General features: G+C 40.1%; 3 protein-coding genes and 1 long non-coding RNA gene across 5 annotated transcripts; 1 reads left to right on the top strand and 3 right to left on the bottom strand.

Annotated features, from left to right (window-relative positions):
• The first annotated feature begins 16 nt into the window (after positions 1 to 16).
• LOC112559827 (zinc transporter ZIP14-like) lies at positions 17 to 7345 on the top strand. Its single transcript, XM_025231277.1, has 9 exons — positions 17 to 686; positions 1033 to 1378; positions 1633 to 1798; positions 2160 to 2329; positions 2599 to 2727; positions 2960 to 3275; positions 4466 to 4653; positions 6659 to 6712; positions 7198 to 7345. The coding sequence occupies exons 2-9, from the start codon at positions 1049 to 1051 to the stop codon at positions 7318 to 7320; spliced, it is 1476 nt and encodes a 491-aa protein (XP_025087062.1). The 5' UTR covers positions 17 to 686; positions 1033 to 1048; the 3' UTR covers positions 7321 to 7345.
• Positions 2303 to 4577, bottom strand: LOC112559829. The gene is made up of 3 exons (XR_003098397.1): positions 4450 to 4577; positions 3406 to 3471; positions 2303 to 2712 (listed from the first exon to the last, which is right to left on the bottom strand). It is a non-coding gene; the product is annotated as an uncharacterized LOC112559829 (long non-coding RNA).
• A 1961-nt stretch (positions 7346 to 9306) lies between the features above and the next one.
• Positions 9307 to 12850, bottom strand: LOC112559828 (muscarinic acetylcholine receptor M4-like). Of its 2 annotated transcripts, XM_025231278.1 has the most exons (4): positions 12813 to 12850; positions 11829 to 12034; positions 9752 to 11124; positions 9307 to 9533 (listed from the first exon to the last, which is right to left on the bottom strand). In XM_025231278.1, exons 3-4 carry the CDS (start codon positions 10951 to 10953, stop codon positions 9338 to 9340), a joined length of 1398 nt encoding a protein of 465 aa, XP_025087063.1. In that variant the 5' UTR covers positions 10954 to 11124; positions 11829 to 12034; positions 12813 to 12850; the 3' UTR covers positions 9307 to 9337. The 2 variants fall into 2 exon arrangements, with proteins under 2 accessions (XP_025087063.1, XP_025087064.1); XM_025231279.1 differs by lacking the exons at positions 11829 to 12034; positions 12813 to 12850 and having other exon boundaries at positions 9752 to 11529.
• A 3157-nt stretch (positions 12851 to 16007) lies between these two features.
• LOC112558709 lies at positions 16008 to 21050 on the bottom strand. The gene is made up of 5 exons (XM_025229311.1): positions 20814 to 21050; positions 19282 to 19536; positions 18636 to 18783; positions 18108 to 18297; positions 16008 to 17903 (listed from the first exon to the last, which is right to left on the bottom strand). The coding sequence occupies exons 1-5, from the start codon at positions 21048 to 21050 to the stop codon at positions 17711 to 17713; spliced, it is 1023 nt and encodes a 340-aa protein (XP_025085096.1). The 3' UTR covers positions 16008 to 17710.
• Positions 21051 to 21709: the final 659 nt, after the last annotated feature.

The raw sequence follows: 21709 nt of genomic DNA, 5'->3' as shown, positions 1-21709 counted from the left end.
AATAGTTTCATTCTCTTGTTTACAAAAGCTACACAAAGGAATTATGTTCAGCTTACATTTATAGAAGACAAACCTGACCACTCGGAGAGAAGCAAGACACTTAGAGAGAGGCACTAGAACAGATTTAGAGAGAAGATAAACACTTGAACAGAGAGATAAGGGACTTGAACATTCAGACAGACAGACAGACAGACAGACAGACAGACAGACAGACAGACAGACAGACAGACAGACAGACAGACAGACAGACAGACAGACAGACAGACAGACAGACAGACACTTCAACAGAGAGTGAAAGACACGTAAGAAAAGAACTATGGATAGTAAGAGAAAAGAGGAAATTTAGCACACAGACAAAAAGGGGGACAGATTTTGATAGAAGTGGGGTACATGAAAGACAGAAAGAGAAACAAGACACTGGAACAGAGATGGAAGCATCTGACAGGGGCTCACGCGCGGACGTCAACACAAAAACAACAGTCTGAGGTCAAGACCTGTTTGTCATCCGAAGATAATCATTCTTATCATCCTTCCTCCAGTCTGTTTGCGGACAATTTTAATCTGCGAGTAGCTGCCTCACGTGTGCTGCGCATAATCCGTTGACCTGCATCGTCAGATGAAGCTCTGTGCCGGTGCCAGCAGACCGACTTCTGGTTCTTGTTACCTCCATCAGTAACATTTCAACGGTGGGAGTGATCATGCTTTGTGCTGTTTAGAAGTTTTTATTGAAAATAATTTTGTAGCACTGTATCTTCTTTGATTAATTGATCAATTAAGTAATTAATTAATTTTTTTGTAGTTCCGACATACCATTTCTTATTTTTATATTTTTTTTACTCGATTGTTTGTATTCATATTTTTTATTGTTTTTGGAGATGTGAATTCAGTGGGGGACGAACAAATGGTTTCAGTGAGACAATGTGAACCTGGCATGTAACTAATATTTCTTCGTTGGTGCTTAAAATGTGAAAGACTACAAAAATTAGAGGAATCGGATATGGTGACTTTAACGGGCTGCTTTTTATTTTTTAGGAAATAGCTGGCAAACATGGAGAAGATTCAAAGTATGATCTTCGCCGTTATAATATTACTCTGGGTGGACATTTTACCGACAGCATTTTTATTGGACGAGAAATCAGAAGGGTGTCTACCTGCAGGACTCATGGATAGAAATGAAGAGTATGCCAAACGATTTCGACCTAGCGGTTATTTATCCCTGGAGGATTTCAGTCAGCTACTCAAACATCTCCAAATGAACTTCCAATCCAGCATTGTCTCACATCGGGTTGAAAATCAACTTAAAGACCTGCATTTGAACGACTCTGAATTGAAACAAAGTGGAAACAGTAGCGGGAACTGTTCACAGAATCATGAAAAGGTGGGAGAATTTTTTTTAGGAATGTTACCTACTTGTGTTGTTGCAGGTTGTAATGCAGTTATTTAAGGAGATAAATGATCCGGATCCGATTTCTAATTAAGAATGATGCTTACTTCGCTCCCGAGCTGTGAGTTGTAATGTTTACATTACTTTTCCGCAGTTAAGGGTCTTACTACCGAGTAAAGTCAATGCTCATCTACAAAGCACATTATTAAAAAGATTATTAAAAGCGTGTCTGTAAATTAATGTTACAGTGCCAGAACATTTTCAGCATATATCTACGGCACTCGGACACCAAGGGACTGAACTACACTCAGCTTCCGTCAGCTGTGCTTGAGGCGCTTCTGTCAGCTGCGGACCCCAGCTGTTTGCACGAGACCCCTAGAGACCCCAGCAAATACAAGCCGAGCATTGGACAAGGTATATATTTGTGTTGTTGTCCTGTCAGCTTCTGTCATCCCCATCTCTTGCCTCTGCCTACCTCTGAAGATAAAATTGTCATCTGCTTTTTGGGTCGCCTTCATTTTGTGTTCCTTCTTTCTACCGTCTTTCTTGTAGCTATTTGGTTCATTACATTCAGACTATCAGTTGATTGGTCAGTCAGTCTCACTGACGAAGAGAATATCTCTCCTTTTTCATCTCCTGCACACACACACACACACACAGCCACACACGTGTGCCTGCATGTCAGAAATTTAACACGATGGTGTTGAAGAGAAGTAGGAGAACAATTCCACATACTGATTAACATCTTATTTATTTATTTATTTTCTGTTGGCAGCATGGGGCTACGGGATCGGCTTTGTATCTCTAATCGTCATCATATCTAACATCGGAGGACTTTTGACACCAGTCATGTCCAAGACATTCTTCCAGAGACTTCTGCAATTTCTTGTTGCCATGGCAGCAGGAACCCTAGTGGGAACGGGTCTTTTAGTCCTTATTCCAGAGGTAATTGCTGATTACATCCGAATCTACACAGGAGTCTTTAAAGCGAAACTACCATATCCTTTACATTTGTTCTTTCGTTCGATCATTTATTTATACTCTCTCCCCATCTCGAAACTTTCTTTCCTTCTCCTCCACGTGCCAAGGATGCTCATGAAGGATGTATTGCTTTTCTACTATTTTTTTTTAACATGAACACAAAATGTACTTGAATAATTGTTTACGTGTTATACTTTCCTGTCAATTCTCGATGTCGATATTCTTGTTGTCAGGCATTCAACCTCATGTCCTGCCCGGACATAAAGCACAGCTATATATGGAAGTCTGTTACGACCCTGGTATCCATCTACATCTTCTTCATGTCCGAGCGTATCCTCAAGTGTTTCCTGAGAGACAGAGAGGTACTAGTGTCTTCAAGTGTTGTCTCATACAAACATTTAATAAGACAGGAAGATACTTTCAGTGTAGTATTGTCAAGATTTCCCCGAGTACATTATAATTATGGGTAAATTGTCTTATATTTAGCATCTTCAAAAATCAAAATTTTTGCGGGGGAGGGGAGTAAGGGGTATTTTTTTTAATCACATTTGGTACAGGACATGTTAAAATTGATATGTGTGTGTGTGCATGCAGGTGAAGCGGCTGAGGAGCCATGAGAATTTTGAAGAATCAAAATATACAGAGGAGGAGGGACTGGCAGCACTAGTCAACGGCTTAGACGATCACAGCCATTCCCATTTGCCGACTCCTTCCCTCGGCAAGGAGATGAGTACCGAGGGAGTTATAAAGAACAGCCCAGTCAAGACCGTGGCGTGGATGGTTCTGACCGGTGACGTCATCCACAACTTCGTGGACGGGATGACCATCGGCTCAAGCTTCACGCAAAACGTCTACATGGGGGTCACCATCAGCATCGCCGTCCTGTGCGAAGAGCTGCCCCACGAACTCGGTGGGTGCCATAACTTATGCTAATACTTGACTACCCGTAAAAAGGCAGAGATCGCGATCTCAAATATAATACAAAATAAAGGGATAGAGTCACTAAGTAGCCGTAGAGAAAATGAAAGTAAGTGGTTCACCTTGTCTAAGGCACGACACGAGGAAAGCGGAGAGCAGCCCTTGTCCTCCGCTTTCATTTACCTCACCTGAAAAATCAGGTACATAGTTCTGCTTAACAGAAAAGTTAAGGGGGAGTCGTTCTGGCACGCTCCCTCACTAACCATTGGACTACACAGATTCCTTTTACTGAGATGTTAAAATTTGGTTTGTATCTGACATCCTGTAAAGTTAAACCACCATTCCAACACTAATCACTAATCATCTTTAAAGTTATGGTGCTATTTTTACTTGTGTATAATACACAGTAAAAAGTGGAATTGCCATCCGAATTTTTACACTTGACATAAAGACTAGAATGAAGAAACTGGTTAGTAGAATGAAATTACGATATTGTCGAACGTTTAAAGAACATGTCAAGAAAATTCCATGATATAGAAAAAGTACGGGAGTTAGCTTTTCAAACTGCTAAATATATTACAAGATTTATAAATATATTCTCGTAGATGTGTTCTGTTATTAAAACATTCTTCCTTTGGCGAAGAATGTTTTTCATACTTAAAGTAAAAATAGTAAAATACTTGAGGTATGATGTTTTTTATTTACTTGTTGATGTGTTGCTATACTGCTTCATTTGTTGAGATGTTTACTTACAGCTTGTCTAAAATTGTGAACAGAACATAGAGTGCAGTGCAGAGTGTAATAATTGATGAATACATTACAAGAGGACCTTCCGCTGCCTCTTGCACTGTGTAAAGTGTTTACGTTAATCTTTTGTTTGCACAACAGACTGTTTGTACGGCACGTGAGCCTGTTTTTATTATGAGTCATTATCTTGGCCTATTTATAGAGAAGTCATTGAGCATCGTGAACTTTGCACTCTGTCTGGCTCACAGTAATGAGGGCGAACGTTTGTAGGTCTCTTGTCTAGAGAGGCTGACACAGATTTCATTGATAGAAATAGATCATGAGTCGCTTATTCTTCAGGACAAAATTTTTAAAAATGTTTCTTTAATTAATTGTTTCCACTTTTTTCTTAAAGTTTGCAGCAAACTAACATTCAGAACCTGTTTTGTTTCCCAGGTGACATCGCCATTTTAATTGCCTCTGGAATGACCATGAAGAGGGCGCTGTTTCTCAACTTCCTGTCTGCCTGCGTCTGCTGCTTGGGGCTGGTGACGGGTACCATCCTCGGGGAGACAACGGATGCCAACCGCTGGATTCTGGCTATCGCTGGAGGAGTCTTTCTCTATGTCCCCCTCGTTGACATGGTAACCGCTCTAAGAGAGATGACGTCAGTGAGGCTGACGTCTTTTATTTTAAATGTGACGTCTTGTGTGGTTTCGATGACGCGCAACACAATTTGACGCGAGAGGGACTTTATTCTGGAATGTTCAGTGACTAGTGTCAGGGACCAGTATTAGGGACAGGAGGTTGTTGCCCCTGTCTTTCGTTTCTTAGAGATTGTTGCCCTTGCCGTGTATTTAAGATATGTTGGATAGCGTCGTGGTTTCGCGTCAGAACCCGACGTCATTTTATGACGTAATTTTAGTCGGACGCAAGTGAAAAATATTTTGGAAGAAAGCAGACGGCTGTGAGCAGGGAAGAGAGTTGGATAGAAAGTGTGTGTGGTGTTCGCTTGGGATATTGAGTGTGTATCGATCCCTGCTAATTTATCTGTGTGGTGCCGGGAGTATCTGTGTGATTTCCTGGAGTATATTGGTGGTACCGGGAGTATCTGTGTGATTTCCTGGAGTATATTGGTGGTACCGGGAGTATCTGTGTGATTTCCTGGAGTATATTTGTGGTGCCGGGTTTATCTGTGTGATTCCCTGGAGTGTATCGGTGTGGTGCCGGGAATTTATTTGTGGTGCCTGGGTCATGTGTTGACCCCCAGCAAATATATTTTGAGTCGTCTGTTAGGTGTCTGCTGAGTCAGCACCTATTATTAGTAAGCTGCGGAACGTATATGTGATTTCCGCTGAACGATCGTGAGTGAGGATTTTACGTAGACGTGGGAATTGTGGATGTGAGTAAGTAAGACTATAATGAAATATTCAGAAACATATGACAGTTCGTAGAATATTGAAAGGAACATGTGTATGTCGTCTTGGGACATGAAGAGAACTGTATGGAGTTGAAGATCTACTGACTATGTGTATATATTTAGTTGATGATGGATTGATTTAAAGTTATTTTTATTTCCACGACAAATCTTTGTGCTTTATGTTTGAAAGAATACGCAAGGGAACGCGTGCGTGTTGAGAGAGTGAGAAAGAGATTTTATAAAAGCGCGTTCATGACATTCCTCCCCTCTTACAAAACAAAAAGCACAAAGATTTGTCGTGGAAATAAAAATAACTTTAAATCAATCCATCATCAACTAAATATATACACATAGTCAGTAGATCTTCAACTCCATACAGTTCTCTTCATGTCCCAAGACGACATACACATGTTCCTTTCAATATTCTACGAACTGTCATATGTTTCTGAATATTTCATTATAGTCTTACTTACTCACATCCACAATTCCCACGTCTACGTAAAATCCTCACTCACGATCGTTCAGCGGAAATCACATATACGTTCCGCAGCTTACTAATAATAGGTGCTGACTCAGCAGACACCTAACAGACGACTCAAAATATATTTGCTGGGGGTCAACACATGACCCAGGCACCACAAATAAATTCCCGGCACCACACCGATACACTCCAGGGAATCACACAGATAAACCCGGCACCACAAATATACTCCAGGAAATCACACAGATACTCCCGGCACCACACAGATAAATTAGCAGGGATCGATACACACTCAATATCCCAAGCGAACACCACACACACTTTCTATCCAACTCTCTTCCCTGCTCACAGCCGTCTGCTTTCTTCCAAAATATTTTTCACTTGCGTCCGACTAAAATTACGTCATAAAATGACGTCGGGTTCTGACGCGAAACCACGACGCTATCCAACATATCTTAAATACACGGCAAGGGCAACAATCTCTAAGAAACGAAAGACAGGGGCAACAACCTCCTGTCCCTAATACTGGTCCCTGACACTAGTGTAGCACTGCACTAAAGGATCAGCTTCAGACCGCATTAAATATTCCACTGTCGCCATTAAGCCCGTAATCGCTAACAATAATAATAAAAATTTTCTTTCAACGCTTAAATAATTATCACTAGACAAATCAGTTAGTGTACAGGTAATTAATGTTTGTGTACTTTCGTCTTTCATTATGACATTTACTTACGTCTTGATTTTCCAGTTACCAGACATGAGTCAAAGTTTAGACGAGCAAATGAGAGATGCTTTCATCAAGGTAAATTACTCGTTACCTAGCAACTAATTATTACATTACTCGTTAGTCGTTACCTAACAACTAAGCATTGAATTACTCGTTATTTCAAAACTATTATATTACTTGTTAACTTAGAAGTAAATAAAGTTGCTCTTTTAGCGCTGCTGAAGTATACTTTTTAATACTTCCATAACTCCATGCTTAGCCAACTTACTAAGATTTTATTCAACTATTTTATTATTAAGAGAGGAAATGTTTACTAAAAACTTTTTAAGAGATTATGTGCATTTGAATTTCTGGTGTAGATGTCATTTATCTGGATGCGAGTGAATCTGATCTGAGAACCGCAAAACTTTCATTTATAATCCTTTTTCTTCTTCGCTTCATGTCTTTCTAGGTACCTGCGTTCCCCGTTTGTGAAGCACAGATTTTACATGAATTTAAGACTGTATCGCATTCTTTATCTACTTATTTTGGTTTTTTTTTTGTGTGTTTTCTTTACACAGACGGGACGGATGTTGAACAGAGACGTCAAGCTGCTAGTGTTTGTCCATGGCCTGGGCCTCATCCTTGGAATATGCATCATTCTTGTTGTCTTGTATTTTTCCACCAGTATTCAGATTAACTAACACGAATATTTCAATCAGATGTCGCTGTGGCAATCAGACTATGTGCATGTAGGTGTAAACACCAGTTTGCCACGAAAGAGCCAAATGTAATAAACAAGACATAAAAGACAATACATACAGAATTTTAAAAAAATAATTTTCAGAAAAGTATGTTTGAAATCCTTCAGTTTGTAGTGATTTAATTACTATGTTAGTTCAAGCCATTGTCAGAAGATGATTGAACATATTTGTTGTTTTTCAAGCTGTACTGTAACTGAAATTTTACATTTTTAAGATTGTCACATGATGTTTCCATGTCATAGTTGTTGTTGTTTAACTCAGCCACGCAAAAGGCTGCGGTAAAAAGGAGGTCAGATTTTTTTCTGATTTCCCGACTGTTGCAGTATCCCGCTAAAAGGTCAACTATATTACACTCTTCTTATCTTATTTTTCTAACAGACGCAAATTTGACGCTAAAAAAATATAAATATGTTTACTGTTTATCTGAGACGGCATTGTGCACTTTTAAACATTTGTCATTAGAAGAAAATAAAGAAACAGACAAACGGAAGGACAAGTGGGAAAGAGATAGGAAGGCACAGAGAGATAGAGTCCAAGACAGAGAAAAAGAAAGATAGAGAGAGAGGACTGCGTCGATTTACAACAGGAGCAGTGTGTGTGTGTGTTAGAATAGAATTTGAATAGAATCCGACGATATTTAAATCTGATCATCTGCCGCACGTGAAGTGATTGTGTGTTGGGTGGACATGATGCAAGCTGCTAGCTTAACATGACTGAGTCCTTCTGTCTTCCCGTCAGACTAACTTTGCTGACGTCTAATGTAAGCAACGCCAAGAAGAACATTTGACTTGTATATCAAGTTGTCAACAGGATGCAGGTATTTTGTAGCTACAAACACTCCCACGTGAATCTCATTCACGCAATCGCCATTCTGAAACCAGAGACAGGCCTCACGGACCGGTGTAGGGGCTACTAATACATATGAGGACTGATTTGTTTGCTCTGAGTGCAAGATATGTTTGTGTGACACTGCTTTGTCTCCAGCCTGTATAATTTGCTTTGTCCTGTGTATATAATGCACAGTGTGTACATATCTCTTGCATTTTTATGAAACAACTTGCTCTATTTGTTGTTCAGCATGTAAATATATTGCACAGTGTGTATATTCATATTTATTATGATTATAATTTAACCTTAATTTTATGAATTTTGTTAAATGGATTTTTTACTCAAGCCTTATAAAGTGAGAAACTTCAAAAACGTATTAGTTCACAAGAGTGATCATGTTGCCCATCATCATCAATAATCATCATCCATCCTCATCCACCATCATCCATCATCATCAATAATAATCATAATCATCATTATTAAATCATTCCCTCTGCTACGAGCATTTAAAATTTGAAGACATAGTCACGGGTACTTGAAAGAGTTTTTCATGAAAATATTTAATATTTGATTTTCCTAGGCAAGAGAAGATTCATACAAAATATATTAAGCATCATGATCGTCCGATACCCTGTCCACCTAACAGAATTTCACAGTTCGATTATTGAAATCCTGACACAAGATGAATTTGCATTTGCAGTGGGAAATGTATTAAACATATTGACGAGCAGACAAGAAATACTGCCCTAACTTTCTATTGGGTATGGTATGGGGATTCATGGGGTATGGGTAGGAGTTTATGTCACGACGTCAAGTACAATTGTTTTTAAAAACTCTATAGAAGCATAAAAACATTCTGCCATAGGACTACTTCGTGCTTGCGTTTTCCCTGGAGTTGAGTAGCGTATAGTCTATTACCAGATGCAGATAAGTCCCTTACCATGATTTCTTTTTTTATCTTAGTTGGCTACAGAGACTATAGGAATGTGTAAAAAATATTTTAAACAGCAATTTGGCAGTTGTGTTCAAGCAGCATTACCGTCTAGACATAGCCACGTCACTGGTATCAGTCCGTATAGCACGATAGAAATTCTCCTTTACCTTCAGTCATCACCTCCATGAGAAGCATTTACCACAATTCAAAACGTCTTCGAGCAGAAGTAAAAAACAAGTAACACTTGAGACGAAAGGTCGGATTGCAGAAACTGTAGACGAACGGGTTGACGATGCTGTTGATGTTTACAAACAGAAAAGCGGTTATACACATGTTCATCCTCCATCTCGTCATCTCCAGACAATATTCCCAGTCACCATCACTAAGGTTTCTGCAAGAAAACAGTTAACAAGTCACAATTATAGTTATGTCATATAGTTTCAAATTTTATTACCAGGAAATAATGACAGTACTGGCAAACTGGTTCTCAAAAAAAAAAAAAAAAAAAAAAAAAAAAAAAAAAAAACCATACCAGAAATTAAAATCCTCGTTCATTTGTTTCTTTTAAACAAAATTTGATGCTAAAACTGCAGTTGCAGACATACTTACGATATAACGATGTATGGTAAGAACACGACGATAGCTGTGACGGTGATGACGAACATCATCAAAGTTGTTCTCGGCTTAATCATCTTGCCCACTGGACGACCTTCTGGCGGCCTCGAGGTATTAACTCCACTATTTCCTACACTGACTACAGTTGTGCTACCATCGTCAGCAGTAATTTCCAAAGTGGGAGACTCGATAGTTGTTTCCACAGTTGGAGAACTTAAAGCTGTGTCCATAATTGATGACCTCACGGTTGTTTCCACAGATTCTGAAGTAGCAGCTATTTTCAGAGTTCTGAATGAAGCCGATGAGGTCCTTGACACCAAGTCTTGCCTGCTCGAAGTAATGGCGTCCTCATTGCCTGAAATGGAAACTTCTGATTCGTTTTCTGATATTCCTGCAAATTCTTCATTGTTTTCGCTGAGTTTGGTGGAAAAAATTTCCGAGTGCTGGTTCTTTACATCTCTCATCTGAAATTGTCTTTCAGTGTGTAGAGTGATGCGTTTTCTACTCCCCTGTCTGTAAAGTTGGTAGCCAATGTGCACATAAGATGAAACCAGAATCAAACATCCGAAAACGAGACTCAGTATTAATATAATTGTTTCTGCTGTTCTGTACGCTGGATCAGAAAGTTCGTCCAGATCACATCGTTTTCCGAAAACATCATCTCTAGCGGTTTTTACCTTTGTTGAAGTCCTCAGAGGAAGGAAGGGAAAGGTGGCAGCAGATGCTAGAGTTAGTGACGTCATGACCAGGTAGAAAGCTTGGCGAGGGTTCAACTGCCGCTTGAAAGGCTGACAGATGCGACGACGTCGATCCAGAGCAACGGCCACCAGGATCCATCCTGACGTCATTACTGGCAGTCTTTGAATTGTGAACATCATTTTGCAGGCGTGAGGGAACGCAGTGGTGTAAAGAAAGTGTATTTCAAGAATGTAAACTGGACAAGACAGAACACTGGTTAGCAAGTCGGTTAAAGCCATAGACAAGACAAACACTCTTGTGGAACTGGACTTGAAGTACCTCCAAAAGATGAAGAAAATCAAAGTGTTGCCGGGAACTCCCAGAAAAATCAGCACAGCTAGGAAGACGACACAAGGAGAAAGTTCCACCATTTTCTCCCTGTTTAGTCTGGTCAAGTACTCTTCCATCTGGACAGATGTCAAGTTTTTTGAAGGCGATATAGCACCTCCTGTCACCATTATGTTTCACACAATTTGTGTACAAATATGCCAGATTTACAATTCTGACTTTAGTAAACAAAATTGGACTGTCACACGGCCAACAGGAACAGTCTTTGTGCGTCCTTGTGAGTCCAGTACTCAACAGGGAAACTGGGAAAACCGAAACTTTAGCTTGCCTTCTATCGCTGTCTGTAAAAAAAAATCCATGGCATCGATTACTATTCGTAAATTTATGAAGGAAAATATCCATCAGACACAAATAATTTCCTTTCCTGGTCTTTGCTGACTACGAGCAAACAGCCATGCATGAGGAGTTCAAAACAGTCCTGTAGCAAAGAAAAGAAAGACAACAGGAAAATGTTTTAGAGACTGGATGTCTGTGGTGATATAGTAGGCCAACCCAGCGAAGGTTTGAATGAAAGATGAGAACATGGGGAAAATCTGGTAGAGAGAGAGAGAGAAGAAAAAAGCAATTATGGCCGCTTTACCAAAGGAGACCTGCTGACAAGTAGTCAGGAAACTATTTCAGCGTTCTTTCTGCTAAAAGCACTGACAAGTAACAGAAAGAACATTACAACTTGATCTCGCCTGCTGTCAGGCATTTATAAAATTTAATATTTTCCTGATATGGTTAGCGTCTAGTCATCGGTACTGGCCATTGCATAACATGTAAGAGAGCCTCCGTAATGCTAGAGATTTCCCTGTCTTTCAACATGCTGAGTTTGCAAAAAAAATACAACGAGGACTCGACTGCAAGTAATAATATTCCTATTCAAAAGAATGTTTAACGTAATACTGTCAAAGTGATATTTCTTTGCAGTTATAAGTGTGGTTGGCCATCTCCAGAAACTTTATTTAACAGGACAAACTTGCGAACAAAGGCTAAACCTTACATTTCATTCATTTGTTCCATGAATGATACAGGTTGTTGGAGAGAACAAGCACACGGTCAGACCCAAAGCAAAGGTCAACCACCCAACCCCGTCAAGAGCTGTGGTGAGCAGGTCCTGTACAGGACGTCCAGATCGCCTCTTTGTACTGATTGGCCCCTTTTTTTTCTCTGGCCATAAGGAATCATTGTATCCTTCGAGTGTGGCGACTGTTTGTAATAAAAAAGTCATTGGTAAATGAATATTTGCCTAAATCTTTTGACACTTGTAACGAAAGAAACTGTAGAGTGCAGATTTTAAAGTGCACGCAAAATCGAAGCTTTGGACATAACACAAAAAGTCTTTGTCGGTTAATTTTCTAATTATTTCTTCAATGTTCGATCTTACTACGCTTATGCACCCTCAACAAACTTATTCTTTAGAAAATGATTACTGTGTTTCATAACGTTTTAGCCCCCAGTTATATATATATATTCTTCTATTCCCTCTTTGACCACACACGCTCACTAAAGTCATAGAAATGTCTTTGCTGCTCCCTTGATTCTTTTCACTGTCTGTTGAGTTTTCCTTGTCGTGTACACAGACCTTGTATCCTTTCCTGTCGACACATTGTTTTCTTGTACAGCTCCTGTACTGTTGTTGTTGTTTTGTTTAGTCTGCCTTCCACATTTGTTTCCTGGTGACGTAGGTGCACTGCCTGGCCACTGGAGTGTAACGGCATCATGGTAGCTGTGGTCTGTTGTTGCCATGATGACTTACATCTTGAGTGGTCAAGTCTGCGTTTGGCTAAGTTTGTTAAACCCATTTATTTCTTTTTTTTTTCAAAAGAATCCCTAAAACACTTTGGTGCCTTGTCCACCATAACAGACGAACATTATTCTCTCTACGAAGTATTTAAACCTGGTTTTAGGTTAAAACTATAGTGTGACGATTCTCATGCACTGCTTCAACTGATGTGACAGGATGACAGGGTTAAATTTCACGAACCTGTGGTTTCTTTTGCCATAAACATGGTCCTTGCCGGTCTTCACCTTTACAATACTGTGAAGAGGAACGAAAGGGGAGGTGACTGCGGAGGCCAGAGCCGATGACACAAGCTCCAGGTTCAAAGCTTGGCGAGGGCTCATGTGTCTCCTCAAAGGATGACAGATGCGATGACGTCGATCCAGAGCCACAGTGTGAGTCTATGTAACTCACAACTACCATCCTTAATATTACAATGTACATTGGGCATCATAAAGTCTGTTCACTCAAAATACAAATGTTTCATTTATTTAGACTGGGACAATATTTGACATCAAGCATTCGCGTACACACAAAGAGTTATTTAAGTTCGACAAGTGTTTATTTACAGTATTAACAAAATATTTACACTTCCTACCCATAGGATAATAATTCTACAGTATCCCTCATCTTACCTTAACCAGTACATCGTTAAGGTTCACATAGTAACATGAGTTGCAATATTAGGGGAATATTCTAGCTGCTCCATTAACACCAAAATTTCAGGGCACAATGCAGTATAAAAACTTGAATGTTGAGTAAAAATATATAAATTTATCACCGCTACTTATGATGCTTTTCTTTCTCAAGACTGACAATCCATCAATCGTTAATTATCAAATTCATGTTAATATTTATATCTAATCTTGAAGAAAACACTGTTACTATGCAGTTTTCAATACTAAGATAATAATATTGTGTATTTGTATACAAAAGGATGTTTATTTTCAGCATTTGCTGCTTTAGTTTGTTTATACAAGTCCATCAAACTTTAAACTACTGTCGAACCGAAAAGAAAAATTGACGACACTTGACACGAACGGCTGGATTACAGAAACTGTAGATGAAGGGGTTGACGATGCTGTTGATATTTACAACGAGTAGAGCGATCATACACGAGTTCATCTCCCATCTACTTTTCTTTTTCAAGCAGTAGCCCCATCCGTCCTCAGTGAGGCCTCTGCAAGAACAAAACAAGAAGCTGGAAATCTTTCATCGTTCTTGTTATCCTTTCTACCTATCAATTTCAATTTCACCAACGTTGTGGCTTTTATTTTTCTTTAATTCTCTCCAGACGGTTTCAAGAGCATGTGAGCAAATAAAGTCACCTATCTTCCGTTTTAATATAATTGTATGCTCAGCATGCAGTTGTACATCAACTTACGATATAATGACGTAAGGTACGTAGGTGACAATGGCTGTGACCGTCACGACGAACATCATCAACGTTGTTCTCGACGGAATCTTTTTGCCCACGTGACCACGTGTGGACACCTTCGTTGTCTTCCTTTCATGACGTCTTACACTGACTGTAGGTCTGCAACTGTCTTGTGTTGACAAAGCAGTCTTTTTCACTGTTAGAGACATAACGGTTGTTTCCACAGTTTCTGAGGGACAGAGTGCTTCCACTGTCATGACAGTAGATGCGGTGTCAGGTCTATGTAATATTCTGTCATGTCAGTAGATGAAGTGTCAGGTCTGTGTAATGCGCTGTCATGACAGTAGATGAAGTGTCAGGTCTATGTAACACTGTGTCATGATAGTAGATGCAGTGTCATGTCTATGACAGCAGTAGATGCAGTGTCAGGTCTATGTAACACTGTGTCATGTCAGTAGATGCAGTGTCAGGTCTATGTAACACTGTGTCATGACAGTAGATGCAGTGTCAGGTCTATGTAACACTGTGTCATGACAGTAGATGCAGTGTCAGGTCTATGACAGCAGTAGATGCATTGTCAGGTCTATGTAATATTCTGTCATGTCAGTAGATGCAGTGTCGGGTCTATGTAATACTCTGTCATGTCAGTAGATGCAGTGTCAGGTCTATGTAATACTCTTTCATGACAGTAGATGCAGTGTCAGGTCTATGTAATACTCTGTCATGTCAGTAGATGCAGTGTCAGGTCTATGTAATACTCTGTCATGTCAGTAGATGCAGTGTCAGGTCTTTCACAAACCTTGTGACGTAGATGCAATAGTCGACTTTACTGTAGGATTGTCTTTCTTGCTGTTCTTGATGGGCACGTGTGATTCCTTTTCTTCTGTCTTCTGATCTTGTCGTTCAGTGTGTGGGATGATGTGGTTTCTACTCTTTTTCCTGTGAAGCTGGTAGCCAATGTTCACGTAAGATAAAATCATCAACAAGGAACCAAATATTAGAGTCAACATCACTGTCAATGTCTCGGCGATTCTAAGCTGTGGACTAGAAAATTCGACAGTTATATCACATCTTGTGCCATAAACATGGTCCTTGCCGGTCTTTACTTTTACAATACTCCGGAGAGAAACGAAAGGGAAGGTGATTGCGGAGGCCAGAGCCACTGACACAAGCACCAGGTACAAAGCTTGGCGAGGGCTCATGTGTCTCCTAAACGGTTGACAGATGCGTTGACGTCTGTCCAGAGCAACGAATACTAGAAGCCAGCCTGATGTCACCACTGGTAGCCTTTCAATAATGAACATGGCTTGGCAGGCACTGGGATGTATAAACGTGTAAAGAAAGCAAATTTGCATAATTACACTGGAACAAGACAGAGCACTCGTGAGCAAGTCGACGACTGCCATAGACAAGACAAACACTCGTGTGGAACTGGCCTTGAAGTACCTCCAGTAGATGAAGAAGATCAAAGTGTTGCCGGGAACTCCCAGAATAATCAGCACAGATAGGAAGGCTACAGAAGGCGAAAGTTCCATCATCTTCTCCCAACTTAGTCTGGACAGGTACTCTTCCATCTTGACAGATGTCAAGTTTATTGAAGCTGATACAGTATTCGTTGTCGCCATTGTGATGAGAGCAAATTGTGTAAAAGTCTGATAAATGTCTATCGCTCAGTTTTCTTAAAAGATTACACAAACATTTTCACAACTTAAAGTCTTTGTGAGTCCTTCTCAGTCAGCCGATGAGCTTGGAATAAGGACGAACAGCATAGAAACTGAAACTATCGTGTGAAGTTATCTTATCCCTGTGTGTGTCAATGAAGTGTGGAGATCTTTGATTCTGATTATTCTCGTGGTGTGACGAAGGTCGTTATCTATTATGACATACATGGAAGCGTCCTTTTCTGTGTGAAGGAAGCGGAAGGCTAAATGAAAAGTTTCCTATAGAGTGTACGAGCTGTGACTGAGTGTAACAAACGTTGAAATGAAAATTTACAAGAGTGTCAGTGAACGCTCTTTTTGTTTTTTTTTAATCTCACACTTTCACTTCACGCACGCGTCCCCTTTCGTGTTCTTTCCTTCACTCACAAAACACTTAGATTTGTCGTAGGCAACAAAAACTTTATAACAGTCAACATTAACTAAAGATATAGAAATGTCTGAGTCTTTCAGTTCGCTTCTAAATTATAAGATATACGTCAAATATCTTTCAATTCCAGAAATACTACAGCGCACAGGCTGCTCCAATCGTTCTCTTCATGTCACCAATACGACATACACATGTTCCTTTCAATATTTTACGAACTGTCATATGTTTTTGAATAATTCATTATAGTCTTACTTACTCACATCCACAATTGCCACGTCTACATAAAATCCTCTCTGCCCCAAAGCTGACACCACAAATATACTCTTGGGGGTCAACACATGATCCAAGGCTGGCACCACAAATAAACTCTTGGGGGTCAACACATGACCCAAAGCTGGTACCACACATACATCCGCAGGGATCGACTCACACAATATCCGAAACGAATACCACACACACTTTCTGACCGCCTCTCTTCCCTGCTCACAGCCGTCTGCTTTCTTCCAAAATAATTTTCCTCTTGCGTCTCTCTCCAATTGCGTCATAAAATGACGTCGGGTTCTGACGCAAAACCACGACGCAACCAACACACTCATAAATGTAAGGTAAGGGCAATAATCTTTAAAAAATACAAAAGACAGGGGCAACAACCCCCTGTTCCCAATAGACTGGTCAGTGACAAAGAGTGAAGAGGAAAAATAGAAATTTTGTGATACACGTGAAAGCAGCTTTTGCCTCTCTCCTTGTGTGGTATCAAGCGAGTAGTAGGTCATGGCTTTCAAATTGCCAAGACGAAGTTCATTTCATAAGCCATGGGTGCAAGAGCTTCATACAAAAAGCAATGTTCTTTTTTAAGAACTTCGTCTTGTAAAAGGCTTAATCTTTCCATCGACTGCTGTCATGAGGTTGTAAAAATATTATTTTTCCCGAAATAATTAGTATAGGGTTAGCAGTAACCAAAGGATCTTATAGTCGTGTCGCTAAAACTAGATAAAAATTACTTACTAACCCTAGGATAAGAATTCTACAGTAGGCTTAATCCTATTTCTCCCAGCTCGTCCAGAGCACAATCTTCTACGTGAGAGACACCCTGTCACAACCAAGAACTCCCGCTACAGTTTTAACTTTAGCTTTTTCAGGTTTAAATCTACATTAATTCAATTTTTTTTCACGCACCAGTTTTTTTAATGTTCGTTTTATTTATAAAAACATAAACATCAATCCCCTTCCTCTTGAGAAGATAGCAAATAGATAAACAAGTTGTTTTATTGTATTCATTTGTTCGTTTTATTCAATTTTAAAAAAACTTCTCAAAAGGACATCTTATCCATCTGTTGACTATGATCAAAAAAATCTCCTTAATTAAGCATTTACTTTTGATTATCGCCACTGAACGCTAGCAGTCTATCAACCGTTAATTGTAAGATTATCAATAATCAATAGTATATTTATATAATCATCACGAAAATACATGTTTGTTACTATTCATTTTTCATTAGTAATCTTCAACCTAATATTTACTTTTCTGAAATACGGTTTAAGAAAACGCTCGAAGACTTCAAACTTAATATTATCTATTCATATACAAGGGACGTAACTTTCCAAGAGTTGCTGTTTGAGGTTTTATACACGTCCATCAAACTTTAAACCGCTGTCGAACGGAAGAGAAAAATTGACGACACTTGACACGAAAGGATGGATTACAGAAACTGTAGATGAAGGGGTTGACGATACTGTTGATGTTTACAGAGAGTAGAGCGATCATACACGAGTTCATCTCCCATCCTTTCATCTGCAGGCAATAGCCCCATCCGTTATCAGTGATGCTTCTGCAAGAACAAAACAAGAGACTGGGAATCTTTCATCGTTCTTATTATCCTTTCTACCTATCAATTTCAATTTCACCAAAGTTAAGGTTTTTATTTTTCTTTAATTCTCTCCAGACGGTTTCAAGAACATGTGAGCAAATAAAGTCACCTGTCTTCTGTTTTAATATAATTGTATGCTCAGCATGCAGTTGTACATCAACTTACAATATAACGACGTGAGGTACGTAGTTGACAATGGCTGTGACCGTGAGGACGAACATCATCAACGTTGTTCTCGACGGAATCTTTTTGCCCACGTCACTACATGTTGACACCTTTGCTGTCTTCTCTACAGGACGTCTTACACTGACAGTAGGTCTGCAACTGTCTTGTGTTGACAAAGCAATCTTTTTCACTGTTAAAGACATAACGGTTCCTTCCAGAGTTTCTGGGGTACAGGGTACTTCCACTGTCATGACAGTAGATGCAGTGTCAGGTCTGTGTAACACTGTGTCATGACAGTGGATGCAGTGTCAGGTCTATGTAATACTCTGTCATGTCAGGAGATGCAGTGTCAGGTCTATGTAATACTCTGTCATGACAGTAGATGCAGTGTCAGGTCTATGTAACACCGTGTCATGTCTGTAGATGCAGTGTCAGGTCTATGTAACACTGTCATGTCAGTAGATGCAGTGTCAGGTCTATGTAACACTGTGTCATGTCAGTAGATGCAGTGTCAGGTCTTTCACAAACCTTGTGACGTAGATGCAATAGTCGACTTTACTGTAGGATTGTCTTTCTTGCTGTTCTTGATGGGCACGTGTGATTCCTTTTCTTCTGTCTTCTGATCTTGTCGTTCAGTGTGTGGGATGATGTGGTTTCTACTCTTTTTCCTGTGAAGCTGGTAGCCAATGTGCAAATAAGAAAAAACCATCAACAAGAAACCAAATGTTAGACTCACCATCAATGTCAACCTCTCGGCGATTCTAAGCTGTGGACTAGAAAATTCGACATTTCTATCACATCTTGTGCCATAAACATGGTCCTTGCCGGTCTTCACTTTACAATATTCCGGATAGAAACGAAAGGGAAGGTGACTGCGGAGGCCAGAGCCACTGACACAAGCACCAGGTACAAAGCTTGGCGAGGGCTCATGTGTCTCCTAAACGGTTGACAGATGCGTTGACGTCTGTCCAGAGCCACGAATACTAGAAGCCAGCCTGATGTCACCACTGGTAGTCTCGCAATGATGATGAAAGCTTGGCAGGCACTAGGATATTTAAACGTGTAAAGAAAGCAAATTGAAATAATTAAACTAGAACAAGACAGAGCACTTGTGAGCAAGTCGACGACTGCCATAGACAGGACAAACACTCTTGTGGAACTGGCCTTGAAGTACCTCCAGTAGATGAAGAAGATCAAAGTGTTGCCAGGAACTCCCAGAAGGATCAGCACAGCTAGGAAGGCTACAGAAGGCGAAAGTTCCATCATCTTCTCCCAACTTAGTCTTGTCAAGTACTCTTCCATCTGGACAGATGTCAAGTTTATTGAAGACGATACAGAATTTATTGTCGCCATTGTGATCAGAGCAAATTGTGTCCTTCTCAGTCAGCCGATGAGCTTGGAATAAGGACGAACAGCATAGAAACTGAAACTATCGTGTGAAGTTATCTTATCCCTGTGTGTGTCAATGAAGTGTGGAGATCTTTGATTCTGATTATTCTCGTGGTGTGACGAAGGTCGTTATCTATTATGACATACATGGAAGCGTCCTTTTCTGTGTGAAGGAAGCGGAAGGCTAAATGAAAGTTTCCTATAGAGTGTATGAGCTGTGACTGAGTGTAACAAACGTGGAAATGAAAATTTACAAGAGTGAAGAGGAAAAACAGAAATTTTGTGATACTCGTGAAAGCATCTCTTGCCTTGCTCATTGTGTGCTATCATGCAAATCCAAGGTCTAGACTTTCAAATTGCCAAGACGAAGTTCATTTCATAAGTCTTGCGTGCAAAGATCTTCATGCAAACGAAGCATTGTTCCTTTTTTCCGAACTTCATCTTGTAAAAGGCTCAATCTTTCCATCGACTGCTGTCATGAGGTTGTAAAAATATGATTTTTCCCGAAATAATTAGTACAGGGTTAGCAGTAACCAAACAATCTTATAGTCGTGTCGCTGAAACTAGAAATGTACTTGTCTTTCAGAATCCTGAGTTTTAAAACTACACATTTTGTATTCGGTTGTAAAGAAGAAAGTCCACGAATACTACAAGCCAGCCTGATGTCAGCACAGTAATTCTAGAAGTGTGTTCTCTACGGTGCCTTTGTGTATTTATATACAAGGGACGTAACTTTCCAAGAGCTGCTGTTGGAGGTTTTATACAAGTCCATCAAGCTTTAAACCGCTGTCGAACCGAAGCAAAACATTGACGACACTTGACACGAAAGGTTGGATTACAGAAACTGTAGATGAAGGGGTTGACGATACTGTTGATGTTTACAAAGAGTAGAGCGATCATACACGAGTTCATCTCCCATCCTTTCATCTCCAGACAGTAGCCCCATCCGTCATCAGAAAGGTTTCTGCAAGAACAAAATTAGCGACTGGAAATCTGTCATCGCTCTTGTTCTCCTATTTATCTATTAATGTCTTTTTTTGAATACCCGTGTTATTGTTTTTATTTTCCTTGATTTTCTCCAGACGGTTTCAATAGTGTATATGCAAATTAAGTCATCTGCTTCCTTGTTTTGATATAATTGTAAGCTCAGCATGCAGTAGTACATCAACTTACGATATAACGACGTAAGGTACGTAGGTGACAATGACTGTGACCGTCAGGACGAACATCATCAACGTTGTTCTCGACGGAATCTTTTTGCCCACGTGACTACGTGTTGACACCTTTGTTGTCTTCGTCACGACTGCGTACACTGACTGTAGCTGTGCAACTGTTTTGTGTTGACGAACCTGTGGTTTCTGCTGTTGGAGACATAACGGTTGTTTCCACAGTTTCTGATGTTTCCACTGTCATGGACGTCAACTCTTGTAACGTAAAGATGGTAGTCGACGTCACCGTGGAAATGTCGTTCTCACCAAAGTTGATGAGCCCGAGTGATTCCTGCGTTCCCGTGTGTTCTTTCTTCTGATCTTGTCGTTCAGTGTGTGGTGCCATGTTGTTTCTACTCTTTTGCCGGTGGAGCTGGTAGCCAATGTGCACGTAAGATAAAACCATCAACAAGAAACCAAATGTTAGACTCACCATCAATGTCAACGACTCGGAGGTTTTAAGCTGTGGACTGGAAAATTCGACAGTTATCTCACATCTTTTGCCAAAAACATACACCTTGCCAGTCTTCACCATTACAATATTCCGGAGAGGAACAAAAGGGAAGGTGGCTGCTGAGGACAGAGCCAATGACACTAGCACCAGGTACAAAGCTTGGCGAGGGCTCATGTGTCTCCTCAACGGTTGACAGATGCGATGACGTCGATCCAGAGCCACGAATACTAGAAGCCAGCCTGATGTCACCACTGGTAGCCTTTCAATCATGAACATGGCTTGGCAGGCATTGGGATGTATAAAAGTGTAAAGAAAGCAAATTTGCATAATTACACTGGAACAAGACAGAGCACTCGTGAGCAAGTCGAGGACGGCCATAGACAAGACAAACACTCTTGTGGAGCTGGCCTTGAAGTATCTCCAGTAGATGAAGAAGATCAAAGTGTTACCAGGAACTCCAGAAGAATCAGAACAGATAGGAAGACAGAAGGCGAAAGCTCCTCCATTTTTTCCCGACTTAGTCTTGTCAAGTACTCTTCCATCTGGACAGA

This window comes from Pomacea canaliculata, linkage group LG3 (assembly GCF_003073045.1).
Source record: "Pomacea canaliculata isolate SZHN2017 linkage group LG3, ASM307304v1, whole genome shotgun sequence".
In the NCBI taxonomy this organism is placed as follows: Eukaryota; Metazoa; Mollusca; class Gastropoda; order Architaenioglossa; family Ampullariidae; genus Pomacea; species Pomacea canaliculata.
This window is presented reverse-complemented; position numbering and strand designations above follow the sequence as displayed.

Bases quoted from the DNA above. Each gene is read 5' to 3' on its own strand.
- LOC112559828 (XM_025231278.1), bottom strand. From the start codon at position 10,953: ATGGTGACAGGAGGTGCTATATCGCCTTCAAAAAACTTGACATCTGTC. The intron at 9,534-9,751 runs GTAAGTATGTCT...GTTTTCTTGCAG, and splicing joins TTACCATACATCGTTATATC to AAACCTTAGTGATGGTGACT.
- LOC112559827 (XM_025231277.1), top strand. From the start codon at position 1,049: ATGGAGAAGATTCAAAGTATGATCTTCGCCGTTATAATATTACTCTGG. The intron at 1,799-2,159 runs GTATATATTTGT...TTCTGTTGGCAG, and splicing joins CAAGCCGAGCATTGGACAAG to CATGGGGCTACGGGATCGGC. The intron at 2,728-2,959 runs GTACTAGTGTCT...GTGTGCATGCAG, and splicing joins GTTTCCTGAGAGACAGAGAG to GTGAAGCGGCTGAGGAGCCA.
- LOC112558709 (XM_025229311.1), bottom strand. From the start codon at position 21,050: ATGGCACCACACACTGAACGACAAGATCAGAAGAAAGAACACACGGGA. The intron at 19,537-20,813 runs GTCAGTGTACGC...TTCACACGATAG, and splicing joins AAAACAGTTGCACAGCTACA to TTTCAGTTTCTATGCTGTTC. The intron at 17,904-18,107 runs GTAAGTTGATGT...TTGTTCTTGCAG, and splicing joins GTACCTCACGTCGTTATATT to AAGCATCACTGATAACGGAT.